Below are 22,032 nucleotides of genomic sequence, written 5' to 3' on the forward strand. Positions count from 1 at the left end.
GTCCACAGCAACGGGCTGTTATGTCACGGTATCGACGGACGCTTTATGTTATTTTGTGCTCTACCAAGGGTAACATGTCGACAGGTCAAGGTATACACATCACCCGAATGTTCAAGCATACCCTAGAAACCACCGCCACTGTAGAAATCGGATCTTTATGATGTGATATCGCCGAGGGATTTCTATCAGGTGTTGTCTTGTACTATCTGATTGGGAAGATGTGGAGCTGCCAGTATGTCGCATGGACAATATTGTTATACGGGGCAATTCTTGGGATTGACTCAGCCTCGCTAGCAGGTAAAGTTGTGCTATAAATATGATTCTTGGATTCGTCACAAAGTAAATCCACCAGGTCTCGTGGTAAATCCTAACAAAAGCCGTATTTATTAAAAATTAAATCCCATATCGACCAGTTCCTCAATACTGCGCCTGTAAACAATAACAAGCACCAATTGTACTGAAGATATAGGAATACCCGGAGCACGCAAGTAACGGAATATCTAATCAGTATATCCAGTATAAATTCTCAGTAATGAATATAAAAATATTATTTTTGAAATTGTAACCGCAAAAATAATTAGCTGAATTTTTTCTCATGAAAATAACGGATTTCCTGTTTTCGACGCGTGTTTTCATGCTGTATAAAAATGTTGTAAACAAACTTTCGCCGAATGATAGTATATATTATCGATAAACTGTACAAAAGAGAAAAATTGAATTCCGTTATTATTTGATTAACGTAAGGTTGGAATCTCTTCTTACCCTTTTTATCGCGAGAACCGTGAACCAAAGGTTAATGTGTCCTATTTATATACATGTATTTAAAATTTTACTTTAATGTGGAATGAAAAGAGAAAAACACTTTCTTGAGATACAAGGATAATGAAAAGTTGGATGTTGAACCTCTGGTTTAATATCATGCAATATTTACATTTAGTTGTGTTATTATCAATGCATATATGTTTTGCTATAATTGTTGGACCAAAGTAATAACAATCATAATGTTTTTAACAAATGTGTATTCATACTTCCCATATCTCTTGTTATTTAGTTTGTTTAATGACTTGATCGTGTGTCATCGTGCCCCGATGGCGTGGATCATTGCTCGCACTAATTCTATGCACTCGCTGGTTTGCCTTTCTGCATGTATAGCCGCTCATTCAGCTCCTGAAACAAACATATCTAAAAGAAATCCCATACAAGCCTACAATAGTTTGGCAAGCTAGATTTCTTCAATATTAAAATAGTAAGATACTCTGGTCTCTTTCCATTATGTCAGACAATTTGGCACAAACATATATTGAAATATATTTTCATTTCAGAGATATAGTAAATCTAGCTTTTATGCCCCCGAATCGAATATTTACATCTGAAGTGATAGAGCTGGAATATTGTCGTTAAACAACTACCACTTACTAACGTTTCTCACTACAGTGTATATAAAGTGATGTAACACGAAATGTGAGAAAAAGTAAGTTTACCTTGAAATGTGCACATTTAGCATGAACCTTGTTTGCTGTTTAACGCCGCATTATATGATACGTGTGTTGTATTGCCGAAAATCGATTGAATCTAGATGAGACGAAAGCATGAACCTCGAGTTAGTCGATATTCGATTATGCACATCGAGTCGAGATGTTTGTATTGCAATACATGCACCGTCAACATCACATCACGATTGCTATCAGTACGTTATATATCAGGTGTTACAATGCATCAATACGCATATCATCAGGGTCCTTACATCTTCAGCTGGATCGCTATGTAGAGGCAATGTTATCGGCATGTATTCGGGAAATATGTGTAGTACACATATTAGTATAACATTAGTAAATATTATTATGCACGATTAAGATAACCTTATTAAGATAAGATAGTTCTTTCCGAAACGCGTGATTTTATCGAGATCTTGTACTCCGATCCGATATCTCTGTCTCAAGATCTTATGATAGTGCCATTGCATGAAGGTCGCGACATGTAGGCCCTCAGTGCGACCTTTGACCGCCTAATCAAAATGTCAACTTTCCAAAACATTCAGTTTCAATTCTTTAGTGCGTCGATTCGGAAATTTCGATTTTTACAAAAGAAAAACACAAAAGAACACAAATACACCCATTTGATTGTAAACACCATCTAGGGCGCTCAGAAACGCCATGACGCATAATTTATCCACAACAACAAAATATCCGGACTTTATTTTTTTGAATTTGGAATGTCTCTATTAAATTAGTTTTCGAGATATATAGAAATCAGATATGCTTGTTTGAATGCTCCGCTCAAGTTATTCGGTTTGCTGAGTTGCGTCCCTAAGCCTTGTTAGGATCCGCTGTTTATATCCCAGATAAGGCCCGATCATGATCCTTACATGGCTTTCAGCATCATACCGTGTTTGTGGATTTCATAAAAGTGGTACATGTCTGACACCTGCATCACATTTGGCTTTCCACCCACATCACGCCCACGCGCTGGGATATGAATGAAATGCTCTTCAAAACGGCTTCATAACCATCACACCCAATATTCCTTACTGTCATGTGTTTTTGTTAGTACTCATGTGTGTATCAGAATTGTAATCGAATTAAATCCCTGGTGTCGGGCGAGGCGTTAACATCTATTATATACAAAAGAGGTTCATGCCTAAGTATATATGTATAGGTAATGCATCAGCAGTGTGTCACCTTGGAACAGCATCTATGTAACTACGTGTATATCCATTCATCACCACAGCGACAGTATACAGTAGCAATCGCAATAGTAGACATATATCACCGAAATTATACAGAAGACTATTCAGAAGTCGTTGAGCACGAACGTTGTATATAGAAATCCTGGCCCCTATACAAATAACTTTCATTGTATATATTCCCAGCCATATAAGCCAGTGTGCTCCAGAGGAACTAAGTGCACGGAGGAAAGCATTTACATAACCAAGAGACGCAGATTAGCGTGGGATATATTTCAAAACGTATACACTGCCAAAGCGCCCACCAGGTAGAGGCAGAATGAATTTCAATATTTATGTCCACAGCAACGTTGTTAATACTTGATCTAAGTCATAAATTATCACTCCCCACTCATTCTGTCTTGACTCTTGACATATTATAGTCGGTGATAGTTAGAATATGTTATAGTCAGCACAGTAGTCAAAAGGGTGCCCGGCGTATATGCTTTTGTAGACGTGGCTAAATACATAACGCCTTATGTACCAAAAAATTTAGTATATGAGTGAGTGAGTATGGTTTACGCCGCTTTTAGCAATATTCCAGCAACATCACGGCGGGGCACACCAGAAATGGGCTTCACACATTGTACCCATGTCGGGAATCGAACCTGGGACTTCGGCGTGACGAGCGAACGCTTTTACCACTAGGATACCCGACCGCCCATTTAGTATATGCGGATCACACACAGAGACTATATACCGATATATGGTCTCTGTCACAAATGTCTTAAGTGAAACCGCTCAGTGGTTAATTTTATTATTATCAGTCTCAAATTGTTTTACTATCAGAACATGTAAGAAATACCCACAACCATATTTGTTCAAACACTCAAAGGGAGAGGTTACGGTGCTGCTGCTCCTATTTATATTGTCGCGATTCTGAGAAAGAAACAGCTAAAGATTCAGCCTTTCGTTGGACATGTTACGCTATCTGGGGTTTAATTTTGATGAAAAATTGAACCTATAACCTAAGATTGTATTCTTCAGTTAGTTTAGATAACTATAGTTTTTAGAAATATATGGGGGCACGGGTGGCCCAGTCGTCTAATGCGCCGCGATTCGCCGTGCAGAGTTGCGTCCCTTGGCCACGCCAGAAACCTATGATTGTGGGCTCGAATCCCGGTTCGCTCCGAGTATGTTTCTAGGTTTGTCATCACCATACCCGTGCTCGTGGGTTTCACAGAAGTGGTAAACGTCATTATGCTGACACGCCGTGATAAAACTGGAATAATGTTAAAAGCGGCGTTATACTCACTCACTCCAGTAATATATATTCATCCGAACAATTCTCGTGGTCTTTACACACGTTATGGTGAAATGCCTTTATTGTCATTCCCTATTACAGATGTAACTTGTTTTCAAAGAAATGCAATGCAATATTAGGTGTGCTTTTTCCCCTAACTACGCAAAAATCAAGGTATCAAAATCTGACGTGACAAATCTTTAAAGCCATTATTTCATATCATCATAGTTTAAATTATTTCAGGCATCAATAAATGTATGTGAAGTCAGTTACGCTTGCGTTTTAATTATATGCTTTGGTGACGTCAGTGTATATATTGCCACTGTTAAACTTTCATATGTATTGTTCTGTTATAGCCGAGAAGGTGTCAGAGGCTGTTACTATAACTCTCTACCGGCTTGAGGCAGACGATGTGAGTATGATCATAAATGTTGTAGGGAAATAACCACAGCACAGACAAACATTATTCTTAACTTTCCACAGATGAAAATTTCTACTTTCATGATCACAACTGATCCGTGTCACTTCAGTGTTAAACTTGACTGTACGTAAATCAGGTGAGGTTATATTGGGTTTAACGTCGCGTCCAAGATGATTGCACTTATATAGCGACGTGCACTTATATAGCGACGTGTGTATGTGGCTGCTTGCACTAGACCCTTTATAGTGCTAGCTGGCTAAGATACCATGGCGCAGGTTAACATGAAAACCCCACTCAGACACAGTATACTGACTCCGAGCCGACCAGTCCTTGTTTTAGCCCTTTAATGCAAAGCGCCAGACAGGGTAACAACAAGTACCATCTTAAACGTCATTTGGTATGACGCGGCCGGGGACCAAACCCCGGACCTTCCGTTCTCCGGGCGGACGCTCTACCACTAGACCTCGGAGGCGGTCCGTAAATAAGGACAACACATTGTCTTTGTATCTAACATGGAATCCAAAAGGGGACATCATCGCGATGTCGCCCCAACAAAAGCAGGCAAAACGTGTCAAAATTTGCCAAAGCGCGCCAATGACACAACGCGACTTTTGTACCTTTTGTCGCATTGTCGAGGTTTGAATAATATTTTTGGGTTGTTGTTTTTTTACCAAAAGGCGAGCAGGCGACAACACAACATTTTTCAAGGTCATCGGGTTCTTGCAGTTTGGCTACTTTGGACAACGCGACAGTGTCTCTTATAGTATTCCATGTTTCAAGTACCTCTCGAGTAAAAAAAATTCTTTACTGAGTGATTTGCAACTTTCGACACACTGACCATGTTGGAAACCCAAGCCCGGTGACCAATCTTTGTCGGGAGGCGAATAAATGGATCAGGCTCGGTGACTTGGTTGATTACATGTCATCGTAACCCAACTGCGTGGATGGACGCTCATGATGTCAATCACTGGATAGTATGGCCCAGACTCAAATATTTACAGACTGCCGTCATGTACCTCGACTTTTGCTGCGCGCGGCGTTTAACAACACGCCAAAAGTTTTCTTGACTGGTAGATTTTCTATGGCAAATATTTGTTATTTTCGCCATGTATTGTTTTACTAAATAATTAAACTTCGTTTTGTTCCCGTATCTAACCCGCAAGTTTTCAGCTCATTAGATTTGTGCATGTACTTTTACATGAGGTTATTGTGGTAATAAACTATAAATATTTGTTGTTTTCAAGTGGTCAAGTAAATCCGCAGCCTTTAAAACAGTTGTGGCCGCTGGCGCCAATGTATACTGTGAAGCATACCCTTCGGCCTGTGGCTTCCTCTACTGGGACAGCAATGCCGCGTGAGTTGTCTTTCAACTGAGTTACCTCCCTTAGCAGTTTGTCATGTTTTTTTGTGTATGTTTTTCATATTGATGTGTTTTGGTGATAGCGTGCTATACATATCTTACCACAATTATCAAAACATGTAGTTGTCTCATTACAGCTACAGCAGCACGTTGTTTGAACTGTACAACTACCATGAAACATTCAAGATTGTGATCCGCGATAGTTCCTCGGAGAAGCCACATGGCACTTACGTCGTGGCTAAGGAGGCGGACATAAAATAATTTACGTTGTACACATTATCTTCAAACAAATAAGCACGTGTTTTTCAAATGATTTATTTTCCTGATAGTAAAACCTCAGATACAATGAATATTACAAATACGATCTCTATATGTAATGTTTAATTCTTTTCCAGGTTTGGCGGGTCGTTGGTGGGAGAAAACCAAGTTGTCGTGGACGCCAAGAATCTCAAGGTCAACTTCTACATACAGTTCCACCCTCTTGCCAATATCTCATCAGTCTCCAAGACACAATTTGTCTTGAACTATATTGCATTTAAGAGTAAGTATGTCAGCACATATCACACGTTACCCGGCTCCTCTATAATTGTAATAGGGGAAAGTGGCAAAGTCGTCTGAGGCGCCTTAGTACGCTGTGCAGAGTTGCGTCCCTTGGGTCCACCGGAAACCTTTGATCGTGGGTTCGAATCCCAGTTCGCAATGATTATGTTTTTGGGTTTGTCAGCACCCTACCCGTACTCGTGGGTTCACCAAAGAGGTAAACGTCTGAGACCTTCATCACTTCGGGCTTTCCTCCCACATTAAGCTGATACGCCTTGATATAACTGGAATACTGTTCAAAGACCCGTTAAACCCAACTCACGAACTCAGTCACACATTGATACTGTTATCAGTGCGATAAACCAATCCGATGAACTTAAGGCTCGCATAATAAAATTTGTATTCCTAATATAGGATTTTTAAGACACGGAAACACATTCAACTTATAATGTCTATATCTTCAGAACGTATCATCATCATCATCATCATCATCATTGTCACCTCATTATTGCCAGAAGTCACCTAAAGATCTCTCGTTGCAGCCATTGTCCAGAGCGTTCGCCTTGATATCGCTTCGGCAGTTGGTGCGCCTGTGACCTATGTCGACAAGGAGTTCTACGGCATCCCTCCCGCCAACCTAGCCAACCGGGTCATCATCCCCGTCGCCGTCGTCGTCTTACTCGTCATCATCGTCATTGCCATCGCACTCCACTTGTGGAAGTAAGCTGCCTATACAAACATGTAAACACTGTGTCTACACTGAAGCTATCTCTGTAACGTCTACCACTGACGATGTGACGTCTGCCATTGACACTACTATCCAAGTGACTTCTACTATTGGCAGTACTCTCCACATGACTTCTACCATTGACACTACTTTCCAAGTGACTTCTACTATTGGCAGTACTCTCCACATGACTATCCACGTGACTTCTACCATTGACACTTCTATCCATGTGACTTACACCATTGATACTACTATCCACATGACTTCTACCATTGACACGACTATCTATGTGACTTCTACCATTGACACTACTATTGACCCTTACACCACTGACACTATCAATGTTGAATCTACCATTGAAACCTACCACACAAGCATCTTTTTCTCCCACCGTGGGGTTAAATGGGTCCCAGGCAACCACGCTGGTCGTATGACGCGACTAAATGGATCGGATGGTCAGGCTCAGTTACTGGGATGGTTGCTTACAGGCCGCCGTCATATAGCTGGACTATTGCTGAGTGCGGCGTTAACCATTTAACAGTACCTCCAGCCATTACCATGACCACGTTAACTGTTCTTGGTGCTACTGCTGTTGTTGCTGCTCCTGCTGTCAAACATTGGTTTAGAAGATGGCAGTCGCATGACTTGATTGTTTTGTAAAAGAGTTTGAATATGAACATCAATTTTAGTTCTCAACTGTTTTTCAGCAAACGCCAGAAAAAAAACAAAAAGGGTCGTGCGAGACGTGATCTGACGTCAGCGAAGGTGACGCCCATCCACACCACACACGGCGCTACTGGTAAACACGCCGACACTCACAACAACTTGAAGTGAGTGTCTAGATGTGTAGCACCTGTACTGCTAACATTTAACTTTCTTTCCAGCGAGGCTATAGTGAGTGAGTGGACTTGGTTTAACGCCGATTTAAACAGTATTTCAGTTATATCATGGCGTAAATGGCTGTAGACGTCTAACATATTTTTAACCTACTTTTTTTTCTTTTTCTTTTCTTTTTTCATTTCTATGGACGTATTGCAGTTAAATTTAAATAGTGATGTAGACATTGAAACTGCAGGCATATATAACTGAACTTGTTTGATACTCAGTGATGTGAAACTTTGTTTCATTGATTACAATAGTTGTGACACAGTTGGCTGAACATCTGTTGACAAATACTGTATTCGACGTAATCAGCGTCACGCTCTAATAAGCGCCCACGGCGATATTTGCTGATATATTGTCTTGTAAACAATCCTAATTAGCACCCCTTCCGATTGATCAATGTACACAGGACATTTATTCTCGTATAATACACACTCTGTTATATGCACCCTTAATTATGGGCAATTAAATTCTGGAAAAATATATCTGTCGTACATAAACATTTCAGACTGTCACCATAAACCACGAAATTTATCTTTCAACTCTGTTTTTTTTTCACCAAAACAATATTCTAATAAGAGCCCCCTATTTCTAATTTTGAGAATACGTCGAATACGTCGAATACGGTAAACTTAATATTTGTAAAAGTTCTGTTTTTAACTTCTAATGGAGTAAAGTGCAGAATTAGTTTTCTGAACATATTTTATTCGCTTTTTTTCACTTGTCTTGTTACAGGTTTTCCAACTGTAGTTTTGAATGTAGTTAGTATGCCATTGTTATAATAATGGCCGCAAGGGTAGACTCGTGGTAAAAGCGTTCGCTCGTCATACCGAAGACCCACGTTCGATTCTCCACATGACTACACGGTGTGAATCCAATTATTGTGTATCCCGTGTATAGATATTGCTTGAAGAGGCTGCAACACATATGTATTCACTTCTTGTAGAAATTAGATGGCAAATAAATGTAATCATTTCTAACTCTAAATCTAGGCTTAACTATAGACTGAAATATCTTTTGAGTTGAATTCTTGATTTAATGTCTCTTTTAGCATACAGCATAGTTTACAAATTAACGAAGAATAGCTTATACTCGAAATGTGTAGATGTGTAACCTGTAAGTGAAATGACGTTCATGTTACACCCTAAGAGACATTGCAACTGACTGAATGGTTAGACATTCTACATCCCAATGAATAGAAGACATGATGTAAATATTTACTAATTTCTGATTTTTAACTAATTGACACTACTTTGATAAAAATGGCAATATTAGGCAATATCCTTTTGACATATAAACGTAAGAACACCACCTGTTACATTTTTGGATATGTTACATATTACATTCAAAGGTTACATTATTAACAGTTAACGAATCAAATTACATTAGTATGCAAAAGAACTGCTATAATCTGTGTGCTACGAAACACGCCTTCCTGTTTGACGTCCATCGTGTTTGACGTCTTCCTGTTTGACGTCCATCGTGTGATGGCAGTGTTTTCACACACGCACACACGCACGCACGCACGCACGCGCGCGCACACACACACACACACTCGTTCTTGCGATGGTTCTGGATTAGAATAGGTTCCCTGTAACCTGTGTTGGTCGCGACAGGCGATCAATTGGATCGATCATTTATAGGCCGCACCACACAGCTTAAATATTGCCTAGTGGGTTTGAAAACAAATAAACAAACAAGGCAGTGTTTTATATTCAAACTCCATTTCTAGCAAAAGAGCGAAACGAAATTGTTCCGTGATTGGTCATATAGTGTGATGCGGGATTGTTGGTGTGGAGTTTTCCTGGTCAAAAAAAGAACAGTAAGGAAAAGATTTTGAGAAGTAATCACTGTTGCCATTGACGTTGGTTTGTTGTCACGTTGCCACGTTGTGTGTTTGCCTGCATGGAGTTGAACTTATATGTTATATTGCACTGATTGAATGTCCTGAACACTCTTAACAAACTGAAGTGCAATTCCCGTTGACCATGGCTGATGGCTTCTGATTACTTTCAAACATTTAATACAACTTGATCCTTAAAACCACGTACACATCAAAATGATACCAAAGGTTAAGAATTGATATCCGTTGAATCAAGATTTGGTCAATACAATATTTGGTGGATGACTTATGGAGATTCAAATCTGTTTTGGTGCTAACTGTGTTTGTCATTCTTTAGTACATTTTACAGCCATACCTTTTATAGCCATAAGTTTGACCCCTTGGTAAATCCGGGATGAAAGAGGTCCCTTGTGCTCTGCGCTTTTCGTAAGCCCCTAGTACCGGGGGTCAGGTGCTTCCAGAGTCCACGTGACCGCTGGCGTGGATTAACCACTGACCTGCCTAGTCTAGACTTGATAACGTTTGGGGCCCCGTGATATAGCAGGAAAATTGCTGACTTTCAATAGTATTCACACATTCACTTAAGCTCTTCGCAAGTTATACTACGAGATACGGAGCGTACTCTAACATGGGTAATTTGTGTTTATATTCTTGTCTACCTTGTTTCAGCGGAAGTAATGTAAACAACACTGAAAAGGGGGCCCACCAAATGAAGGAAATATTACCCAGCACCCAACAATCGCACCCACACAAACTCCCCCCTGTAAACGGGTTCATGGAAGATGAAACACAGCACCGAAACGCACCACGAGCCATTTCTGTAGAAGACACTGAAGGTGAACACCGGAAAGACAAGAAACGGAAGAAGAAGAGGAAGAAGAGACATCACCGGGATTCCGAATCTGGCTATGACCCCAATCAATCGGACAACGAAAACACCCGAACACACACGATTACGTCTCAAGAACGTCACCAGTATGGTAACGGCGTGTACGACAGCGACCCTTGTTAGTACAATACGATAGTACGATACAAAGACGATTGTTTGATGATGTTAATCAGAAATGTTTCAGAACCTGCGTTCGTAGTCTGTATTCGGAACAGTTAGGAAAACACGTAGCTTAAGCCAAGGCACAAGATTTTCTCTACAATGAATATAACCACCATTGCATGAACTGTCTTAATCCAAATAATATGGGTATGGTCAAGCTGGTCTGTAAAATTGGTTTGTAAAATTGGTTTACGTTTATTTAGGTTTGATACGAACTATATATATTTGGGTCATTATGAGACAGTGCTATTTATCATAACGACATGAGCCTAGGGCATTATGTAAACTTATATTTACTCATAGTTTTAATAACTAGTATTTTATATTCTTAACCTTGCTATGTACACTTTAGAATGTACTGTATTATACAGCGTAACACTAGCAAAATCATATCGTGACAAGAAAACGTAAACGATACAAAATTGGTAATCATAATTTTTAACATTATATAGGCCTGAAATTTTACCAGTTTATTCAAAAACACTCATCAATGCTGATTTGAGACATTGCGCGCCGAAGTCGTATCTGACCCGACTATCAAGGAATCGTGGATAGTGCTGCCATGAAGGTCAGAGACTGGAGGGAAACCATCTTTGCGTATGTTTGTTTATCTGGTGTTACCTCTGTAAATATACAGTGCTTTTTATAATTTATGTTTTTAATGTAGCGACCATTCTGTGTTAGATCACAACGATTTGTATTGAACACCTCACCAGTTTTAAAAAAATATATATATATATTTCTCGACTCTTCATACATCCCCCGACCCCCTCATACGTTTTAACGCTGTTGCTACAGTTTATCCTGTGGGTATAACGGTAACCATGTCATCATTTATCCCGATATAAAGGTGAGCTGCAGTAGCTGTGCGGTATTCAGTAGCATCAGGTACGGTATTCAGTAGCTTCGTGTACTTATACACTACGTTCAGGACCAAACAACTCAATAATGTGTTCTGGTATGTTTCCACAACAGACCACTCGAAGGCCGAACATTATTTTCTTTTCAAGACTTACATTTCTTATATTAATATCTCGTGGACTTTTGAACACAAGAGATCAGCTGTTACTGATTGGTGATTCTGGGCCTAAAGGGTAATGTTTCTTATGTAACTTCACCTTTTTGTAGCCTTTTTTAGCAAGGTACTTATTCAAATACGAACATGTACAGGTTAATAGAGTCAAGACCATTATCGCCCAGTTTCATCAAAATCAGACCTGTTACTCCGATACGATACCTCTTGACGTGAAGATCTTCCATGCAGAGAGGTATCGCATCGGAGTACCAGATCTGGTTATAATACTGATCATCATCGAACGATAATAAGAAAACTCTGAAGGACAAATTATGAAGTTGTTCTGGACATGTATGGGCATTTACATGGTCATTGGGGAGCATCCATTTGATTTGTAAGATTTGGGGGGAGGAGGGAGCGGTACTATATTTACCGAGAACCATCAAACAATCTATTCATTTTCACTATCAACGCAAAAAAATGACGTTTGGGTATTTTCCCCAAACAAACTACTCATTTTTTTCACCATTGTCAACAAAATATTCAGTTTTTGCACATTTCTGAACAAAGTATTTATCTAACTAAAACCCAATCCACCTCCCCAACCCAATCGATGTCAAATGGATGCTCCCTTAAGTGATGTAAATAAGTGCTGGATTGATTAAGTTTACAGTCTTAAGTTTGTCGGGATTATTATTTCAAAGACAATGCCATCTACGCTTTAATGACACATTCGTATCTATGACAACCTGATGACGTAACTGATAATCACATTATGCAACATGATTATTGAGAGTCAGTATTACTATTTATCCTTGATATTTTGTTTTCTTCTAAGCATGAAATTGATTGCCTTTGTACAGCTGTATGTTTTTTTCACCATTAACGGCATTGTCATTGTAGTCTAGTCTAGTCGGTATCTAGTCGTTGTGTACGTGTACTTTGTTGTTGTAGATATTTTCTAAACGCGTACATTATACACATATTTTGAAAAAATAAACTGCTCCCTTCCAAGCTTTGCATTCAATTTGAGTTGTATATACGTTGGTATTAACTATCAGCAGTACAGTGAATCCCCCTCTGAAAATTGTTTGGTTCGACATATTTCCGGATAATAGTTCATGTGTACGTAATCATTAACATTGCACGGCTAGGCACCGTGCTTTAGTCGTTTTTGGTTTGAGAGAGTTGCATGGGAATGAGTAATATATGAAAAAATGTAAACAAACTTTTAAAAGAAACTTTATCTTTGTCTCGGATGTATTATGATATGCGGATTAATTAAATAATTATGAAATTCTTTTTTAAAACATTCCTGACTGTAAATTATCATACAAAACATGCTTATGTTAGTCGGCAACAATCATCAGAGGGAGATAGCCCTGTCTTGACTGGTTTACCTGTCTTATAGCGCTTGCGCTCCTCGCCTGCACCTGCTAGGATTCGAATGGCAGGGTGCAGTCTAGTTCTCTTCCACCTTTTTCACCATGAGCATTTCGTTGTGGTGAAACGGTGACCCATTTACGCGTAGGAGCCCTACCTGTCGAGAGGAACGGGAATAGGCCTACAGCATATCGCTATACGGGTGACATGACCCACGTTCCGTGTTAATCCGAAGGAAAACGGTAATACTATACTCGTTTAACTATGTATGAATTGTCCCACACACGCAGGAAGATACCCTATCAGCTGAAGTAGTGTGATTAAATGGCGAAAAAAGCTTGACCTCGTTCTTATCAGTTTATCATGTAGGTCAAGTGGGTAACTTGTCAAGTCAGCGTCAAGCCGTGAGAGAGAGAGAGAGAGACTATATGAAGGCGACCTGTGAATAAGCGAGTCTAGACATTATGACCAAAGATCCACGCTATCAACCAAGTCATGGAGCTTGACAACCCGTTCGATTGAGTCGCCTCTTGCGTCAAGCCATGGGGTGATGGGGACACATTCTACAACGGGTACCACGGGTATAACTGGTATGAATGACATTCCGACCCTATGTGAAGTAACACTTTTACCCTTTTTCCATCTGACAACTCTGTCTGTCTGTTTAAGTATAGACAGTGTGTTTTTCACTTAATACCAGGTTAGGTTATTCCATGGTCAATTTACGATGCTTCAATCCCATTTATCTCCATGTTAACTGGAGGAGAGACAATAAGCACATGTTCGCCGCCTTGATTGCAGTGTTTGACGTATTCCCATTGCAGATACTCTTTATTTTTCAAATTAATCAGTATCCACCCACAAGTTTACACATAATAGTGATTTTGTCTTCCCGACGAAGGTAAACTAAATCTTATGTCGTCAGAAAAGAAATGTCAGGTGATGTGAAATGGGAAATGCATGCACGTGTGTGTGTGTGTGTGTGTGTGCTGATGCCGATTTTTAGTGCTAGCCCACTGAGATACCATGCCGCAGTTTAACATGAATACCCCACTCAGAAACAGTATACTGACTCCGAGCCCATTCATGCCGAGCACCAGACAGGATAACCCCAAGTACCATCTTTTAACGTTTTGGTGTGACGCGGCCGGGGATCGAACCCGGGACCTTCCCGCTCTCCTGGCGGACGCTCTACCACTAGACCACGGAGGAGGTCCAGAATAGAAGGGAAGTAAGACTTTGACTGTTCACCTTGTGAATTTCAGCCCACCCATTATGATCACTTGACAACAATATATTTCGATCACCATCTGTGAAGTTTCAGCAACAGAGATCAAGCATCTGGAGGAGACTTGATACTTTGTCAGTCCATCACTGGTCCATCACTTGATTGTCTGTTCAACGCTCCATTGTATACAAGCTACCGTCGTAAGGCAGGAGTACTGCTATGCAGTCATACGTCTAAAAACACTTACTTTTTATGCAAAGTATGTGAGTGGTGGGTGCTACCGGTAGAGCAGGACATGCTTACCTTTTTCGCGAACACCTGGTGTCATCACTGACGTTCAGTGAACTATTCATATGATGCTCACCGCTCTGCCGCTAAACAAAGGTCTGAGGATATCCCATTACGGGTCACGTCACCACGACCTTTTGCGAACTTTGACCGACCACTCAAATGACTACCAAGAAGTCGATATCAGCCAATTAGAAAGCAGCTTTCTCGAGCTTTAAGGCACTCGTTTCAACCTGGCGACTTTCATTTCAGAAAACGCTTGAAAAATTTGTTGACACAGTTCTCAATAAAAAATTTGAAAACTGAACAAACGAATATTCCTGAATGTCTAATGTATGGTTGAGATTGTATGGCAGTGCTTCCCACGTACTGTGCAACGCCTCCTCAGTTCAAATGTTTATCCCAAGGAAGCGAGAGATAGACGATACCTTTGACGGAATCAGTCGTATGGGCTGTAACTGACATTCGGAATACCCCGTGTTAACGTTTTCGAGATTGCATGATCAGAAAACAAATTCCGACTGTCACTTTCATAATCTGGTAAGCGACGCTTTGATTTGTCGCGCGAAAGGTAGTTCTGACGTGACCCGTAATAGGATGTCCTTAGATCTTTGTGATGCGATAGTGAGAACTAAGATCTGATTTTAATGAGATTGTGTTCACCACTGCCTTGCCTTTGGCCCAATAGTGTCTGTTTCAGCGGATTTCGAGAATGGGTGATCTCTAGCGTTGCCGATATATATTTATCTGACGCGATGACCTACAAAGAACTTTTGCGTATTATAGAAATACCAACGACACTGTAGGTCGCTGCGTATGCCGTCGCTGTCGTTATTGGCAAGGCGACTACATACACATGTTTTTGTTTGACACAATGGGGCAGATCATGTTACTTTCTGAAGAAAACAAAATCAGATAACAGTTTTCAAATTGTCTACTTAAACAGGGTGTTATAAAGCATTACCTACTATCCATGATGTTATCTGTAATGAGACCCGTTGGCTGTAGTCTTGCTTCGGTAGGCATGAATAACTTATAAATAACAGTATGTAGTCTGTACATATATTTGCGTGTATGTTTCAACTTAAGCAGCAGGAAGTAATATTATACAAACATAGATGAGACAACTATCGTAGATTCTCGCCAGTTCGACAGTCTTACCAAGAACGCACTATCTATACACAATTGGGTACATTGTTTTTTTAAAACGAAAAAAAAGAAACCTGCTATACAATGATTATCCTTTGTTGTTGATTATTAATTCGTACAAATAGTAAAAAGTAAAGCAGTTTGAATTTAATACGAAAACAAAATCATTTTAGTCATTTTTCAGCGTAGATAATGTTATGATGTGTGCACAAAGCAGGAAGGTTGTGTATCAAAGGAAACTGTTTTCAATGGAAGCTATTCACTACTGAAAAGAATTAAACTGCTGTCGGAAATGCAGTCTTCTTTGTAAGGGTGGTAAGGAAAAGGTTGGGTGGGGTGGGGGTTGGGGAGGTGATAATATTTTAAAAGTCAACATGCTTTACTGATCCCATGCTTTTAATGTTAACTTTTTTTCACAATAATACATTCGTGTGTATTTGTGTTTATAATATATTTTTGAGACCATGCGCATGTATTCGAAAAAGGCCAGTAGTGAGTGAATGAGCTTGGTTTAACTGTCAGCTTGAAACGAGATAGGAAACTCTAGTGTAGCGTTCGGGGAGGGTGCTGACAAAGAAAGGATCATAATCAGAGAGAATTTGGGATTCGAACCCACAAACTCATATTATGTTTTCATTTTGTTTATTGTTAATGCTGCAACATTCAAGGCGGTTAACAGTTGAGCCTGTCACGACTAGGGGACATAACTCTCCCACATAGCCAGATGACCATCCGTGTCACTAAGATAAACATAGTTGGCAGATGCAATGTTAACTGTGCCTTCCCAACCTTACTTATACGGACCACAGAGTGGTGTTGAGGATCCCTAGAGATATAAACAGCAAAAACTAATAACAGCAACTGAAACACCAATTTAACATATTTAAATTGTACCATGAAGCACGTAAACATGGAAGGGGGGGGGGGGGGATATGTCAGGTCACGCTGATCGTTGTACGCCCAACTATCGGCGTATGTAAAAAAGTTGATCAGAATTATACAAGACACATTTCAGAAAAGCCGTCACTGAGATCTGCTACTTAAAACCAGTAATTTTGCTGTTGAAACCGCAGATATATTTGTGTGGTCAATTCGAAAGGCCATCATTATTTGAAAAATCAAAATACGTATCGATATAGCATATGCTAACTGCATATCAAATTACATGCATGCAGTTCTAACCGGTTAACCAATATCAGCTGCTATGGTTAATTAGTCCCTGCTTGGCGGTGCTTTCCCGCTTCCTGGTTGTACTCAGCCAATGAGAGGCATGCCCAGAACCCTAGTCCTGCACCATGACCGTGGAATATATTTATTTTATGAAAAAATGTTAGTCTACCAGAACCCTGGCCACTATATATGAGCTAAATTAGATACCCACAGGACCGTGTGCGAGATACGCTATAGTACAATAGCGCACGTTAAATCTCCGACCACCACCACTACCCACAGGTAGACGGGGCGACACTGCAGCAAACAAAGCTAATTAGTCACTTTGTCATAATGAAGGTGGAAGGAAAATATATCCTCGTCGTACTCCTACTATGCTTCTTAGCTGAAAGAGTTACATCAGGTAAGCAAGCTAAATCAACGTGATGTGCTTTTTCTGGTATTGTATATGTAAGCGTGAAAGAGTTACATCAGGTAAGCAAGCTAAATCAACGTGATGTGCTTTTTCTGGTATTGTATATGTAAGCGTGAAAGAGTTACATCAGGTAAGCGAGCTAAATCAACGTGATGTGCTTCTTCTGGTATTGTATATGTAAGCGTGAAAGAGTTACATCAGGTAAGCAAGCTAAGTCAACGTGATGTGCTTTTTCTGGTATTGTATATGTAAGCATGAAAGAGTTACATCAGGTATGCAAGTTAGATTAATGTGATGTAATTTTTCTGGTATTGTATATGTAAGTGTGAAAGAGTTACATCAGGTATGCAAGTTAGATTTATGTGATGTAATTTTTCTGGTATTGTATATGTAAGCGTGAAAGAGTTACATCAGGTATGCAAGTTAGATTAATGTGATGTAATTTTCCTGGTATTGTTTATGTATGATATCTCAAAAGAAGTTAAAGAACGCCCGATTCTTTCATATTGTCATGATATCTTAACTATAGCAATATGAGGAAATCGGTATTCTTTGAACCTTTAACATAAGTAAGATCTTGATAATATATTGCTTTAATATTTTTTCACCTTGGAATATAAAGTATGTGTTGGACATTTTAGGATCCTCTGACTGCGAGGTAGAGTGTTGTAGGGGGTGCGAAGTCCGCTCCACTGGAACAATAAGGTATATTTCACCACACTCTTATATCTGTAAAAGAAAAAGTTAACAACTTTATTTACTTGGGAAACAACTCTCCAACTCTCAGTTTTAATTAGCCCGCGTAAATCATCAGATACCAGTTAACGTCAGCGACCCAACAAAACTAGGATTCGGCCCAACTCGTTGACAGCATAGGTTAACTAAACCAGACGGAATACATCCATATCTTGGCGTGAAGTACCTATGAAAAACAACATACTCTGTTCAAAGGATTAGCCGATAATACGTTGATTGACTCTTCATTATTATCTAACTCAATGGATTTTTTTAAAGACCCGTGGACATCGTGAAGATAGTTATCAGGTGTGCTATCTCAGCTGACCAATGAGACATAGGACATACGTAGAACACCTGAAACAAACTCTCGTGATCAATTGAGAGACGAAGACATGTAAAGATATTTTATTTATTAATATCCCCAAACGCTAAATATATTTTAAGATATTACATTGTAACAAATACACTTGAAATTAAACAGGTTTCTTGGTACAGCTTCAGATGTATGGGATATTGGTCCTTTATGTGGACATTGAAGGATACATTCCCCGAACAAGGTGAACTGCCTGATACTATACATATAACTTTTATCTGTTGTAATTACGAGATTTGCGTTTTCTTTTCTTTCATTTGCTGTGGCAAGAATGCGAGAGACATTAACGGTGACTGATCAAATTGTTCCATACCTAAAACATATCCGGCAATAGATGTCAGTTGTTCAAAGGTCCTATACGCTTATGGTAATTATTATTTTAAATATATAAAGTAAACGTTACAACAAAATTCATTCGATATGGGAACATTTCTGATAAAATAAAAAGTTTCCGATACAATTCATCCGAACACTGCATCAAGATTCTTTGAAATTATATTTATTGGATATTTTTTAACCGTATCTCATGTATATTGGTGGAATATACTGATTTATATTTCCGGCTTACTTTACTAGAAATTACACGTAATCTTTATTTATGCAAATAAAACAATGCCTAGCAGAACGGAAAATACAATTTAAATGGTAAATAGTCATGCGTGGTGAAAAATTATCTCAATCTTCACATTTTGATTTACCAAGTTTGTTATCACCTGTTCGTTTGCCTGAATTCTCTGAAGGGACACAATGTAGAATTGTTTTATTGTACATAATATATGTTGACCGATAGCTTCACCCATTCAACTGGGTATGCACAGAAACACACAGTTTGACTGCAGTTCTCCATTGTATACCTCTGTTATCATATACGGCTTCTCATTCTCGCGCAATGCAACGCAACGCAACGCAACGAAAATAGCGCTGAACACAAGTCAAACCAGTAAAAAGTACAGACCATAATAAGCAATTTTGAATCCGCGAAGAAAAAGCCGATCCATATGTCAAGACTTTCAAACTTGGAATGTTGTTTCCCTTTAAATAAAATACAAAAATAAAGTGGAAAGTTAAAGTATTATGTGAAATCTGATTAACGACGTTTTTCGATATTCAATCAGCAAATAGTTACTGTAGTACACACAAGTCTGTAAAGACATCGAAGGTATTGTTCAATTGCAAACCTTTCTTCACAGCTAATTATTGTTATCATTGCATCATATCATGTTGTCACAGCAAGAAACATGCGAACTTCACCCAGCTGAGGTCCCGCTACAGCATATACTACACGTCCTGTGGCTTCTGGGGGTTGGACTCCTGCAGGAGATACCGGTAAGGATGAGGAGTACGCTCTGAAAGTCCCATTCGTCACCGCTCGCCCCTTTCCGTAACCTGCAAGAAGTTCTCGTCCCCCTATCTATGAATGTAATGTGCGAAAATACGACAAACCAATCGGAATGCGCGCATGATTTCAAGTTCTTCGTCAAAGAATCCCTCAGAAATAATTTCTGTTTTTACATATGTCTTGCATCTAAAAATATACCCAAGACACAGTTAAATGTGTTCTATCATACTGTATAATTTCGCATGTCCCGATGTGCTTTTAATTGTATCTGAAATATAAATGATATATGGGGAAATATATGTGAACCACTGCGCAACGAGTTGACAATTGTTTTATGTATGCCCGTTTGCGCTAAGACGGAACCCGGTTGCAAAAATGGCCACGAGAGGGGCACGAGTCGCTATTCGGCTTGTCCCGGAATAACACGAGTTGGTCACGAATATGAAACTCCCTGTATATATTATATAATACGTGTACATTATAGGATCGAGTATGCTACATGTCATTCGTTTACTCGTGTATCGATTCATTTATTAATCGTGAAACATAATAAAAATATGCTTAATGAGTTTTCTGTTCTGGCCATCACTATTATCCTGATGTTATAATTTAACCTACTCGTGTTATTTATTTATCTGTTATTGTTATTGTTAATCCATCACTAACCGAATATGTTCTGTACCACGTTCATTATTCAGTTTGGGGGCATGGGTGGCCCAGTCGTCTAAGGTGCCGCGATTCGCTGTGCAGAGTTGCGTCCCTTTGGCATGCCAGAAACCTAGGATTGTGGGTTCGAATCCCGGTTCGCCCCGATTATGTTTCTAGGTTTGTCAGCACCATACCCGTGCTCGTGGGTTTCACCGAAGTGGTAAACGTCTGAGACCTGCATCGCTCCCACATTAAGCTGACACGCCGTGATATAACTGGAATACTGTTAAAAGCGGCGTTAAACCCAACTCACTCACTCACTCATTATTCAGTGTTGCAGTGTTTGATCTATACTGAGACGTCGCTTTTACAGTAAAATAAAGAAGTTGTTATGCATAAACTGTGCCTACTTTCTACTAATCAAAGTTCTCATCCCTTTTACTTAAACGACCTTCATGTTTTACGTTATGTTCCAGTCGGCAATACTACATCTACACGGACTACAAAACTCTGTATTACAGCACCGTAGGGATGAAGTGTGACCCGAGCTGTCAATGCACCGAGAGAATTTCTATGGCCCCACCTGCTATATCTGCTGCCTCCAACTTTACAACATCCGGCGGAAAATAGTTCCATCTCTCCAGCCTCAGACTGAGAGCGGTTATCACCTCTCTCAAAGTGGACCCTTCTCCCCAAATTACGACTTGAAGTAGTGCTTCTCTATAGGTTCCGATTTTACGCAGTTCCATATCTCTCTCTAACAGCCAACTCTCGAAACCCCCGACTTGGTCACCTGAACGTACATGCAATCATAAGCGTTTTTTACACACCGCGGAAACCCACAGCTGTCTATGTAATGTTAATGCAGCAAACAGATTCATATCAACGTTTACATTTGTGGATGCGCTGTCATTTAAGGTCGAAGTACAACGAAGCTTCAAATTGAGACTAAAAGAGATAAGAAAAGAGAGCTAAAATCTCCGAGATTGTGTTTGGTTTGTAACCAAAGTCAAGTAGAAAAATTCTCCCAAAATATTCTGTAATGTACTTGATAAATATAAGATTATATTTGATATTTTTAAATTTTTAGTAGTAGTAGTAGTAGTAGTAGTAGTAGTAGTAGTAGTAGTAGCAGCAGTAGTAGCAGCAGTAGTAGTAGTAATGCACGGTTTCTATTGAGATAGAATCATATTTTCTTTCTTTGTTTGACTTTTTCTGATTTCAGTGTTACCATGGACCCTTCATGGTGTTACGTCCACACTTGATGTTCCAACTATCTCTAATACAGTTACACTGTTTCTTTTGTTTTGTTGTAATCTATTAACGATATCTTTTATTCAAGTTTGAATCATATCGTCTTTCTTTCTTTGACTTTTTATGATTTAAGTGTTTCGTCTACACTTGATGTTCCATCTATCTTTAATCCAGTTACACCGTTTCTTTTGTTTTGATGGAATCTTTTAACGATATCATTTATATCACACAGAAGATGAATCC

The 22,032-nt window shown here is 39.4% G+C and overlaps 2 protein-coding genes across 2 annotated transcripts; both read left to right on the forward strand.

The window, feature by feature from the left end:
• The first annotated feature begins 13 nt into the window (after positions 1-13).
• Positions 14-12,810, forward strand: LOC139463552 (uncharacterized). The gene is made up of 7 exons (XM_071244827.1): positions 14-297; positions 4,322-4,377; positions 5,631-5,740; positions 6,142-6,287; positions 6,829-7,006; positions 7,721-7,843; positions 10,408-12,810. Exons 1-7 carry the CDS (start codon positions 219-221, stop codon positions 10,748-10,750), a joined length of 1,035 nt encoding a protein of 344 aa, XP_071100928.1. The 5' UTR covers positions 14-218; the 3' UTR covers positions 10,751-12,810.
• Positions 12,811-16,747: 3,937 nt separating this feature from the next.
• LOC139455324 (uncharacterized) lies at positions 16,748-21,165 on the forward strand. The gene is made up of 5 exons (XM_071236877.1): positions 16,748-16,756; positions 17,305-17,425; positions 18,079-18,142; positions 19,779-19,874; positions 21,012-21,165. Exons 1-5 carry the CDS (start codon positions 16,748-16,750, stop codon positions 21,163-21,165), a joined length of 444 nt encoding a protein of 147 aa, XP_071092978.1.
• Positions 21,166-22,032: the final 867 nt, after the last annotated feature.

Source organism: Haliotis cracherodii, unplaced genomic scaffold (assembly GCF_022045235.1).
Source record: "Haliotis cracherodii isolate W230 unplaced genomic scaffold, xgHalCrac1.p SCAF_1, whole genome shotgun sequence".
NCBI classification, from domain to species: Eukaryota; Metazoa; Mollusca; class Gastropoda; order Lepetellida; family Haliotidae; genus Haliotis; species Haliotis cracherodii.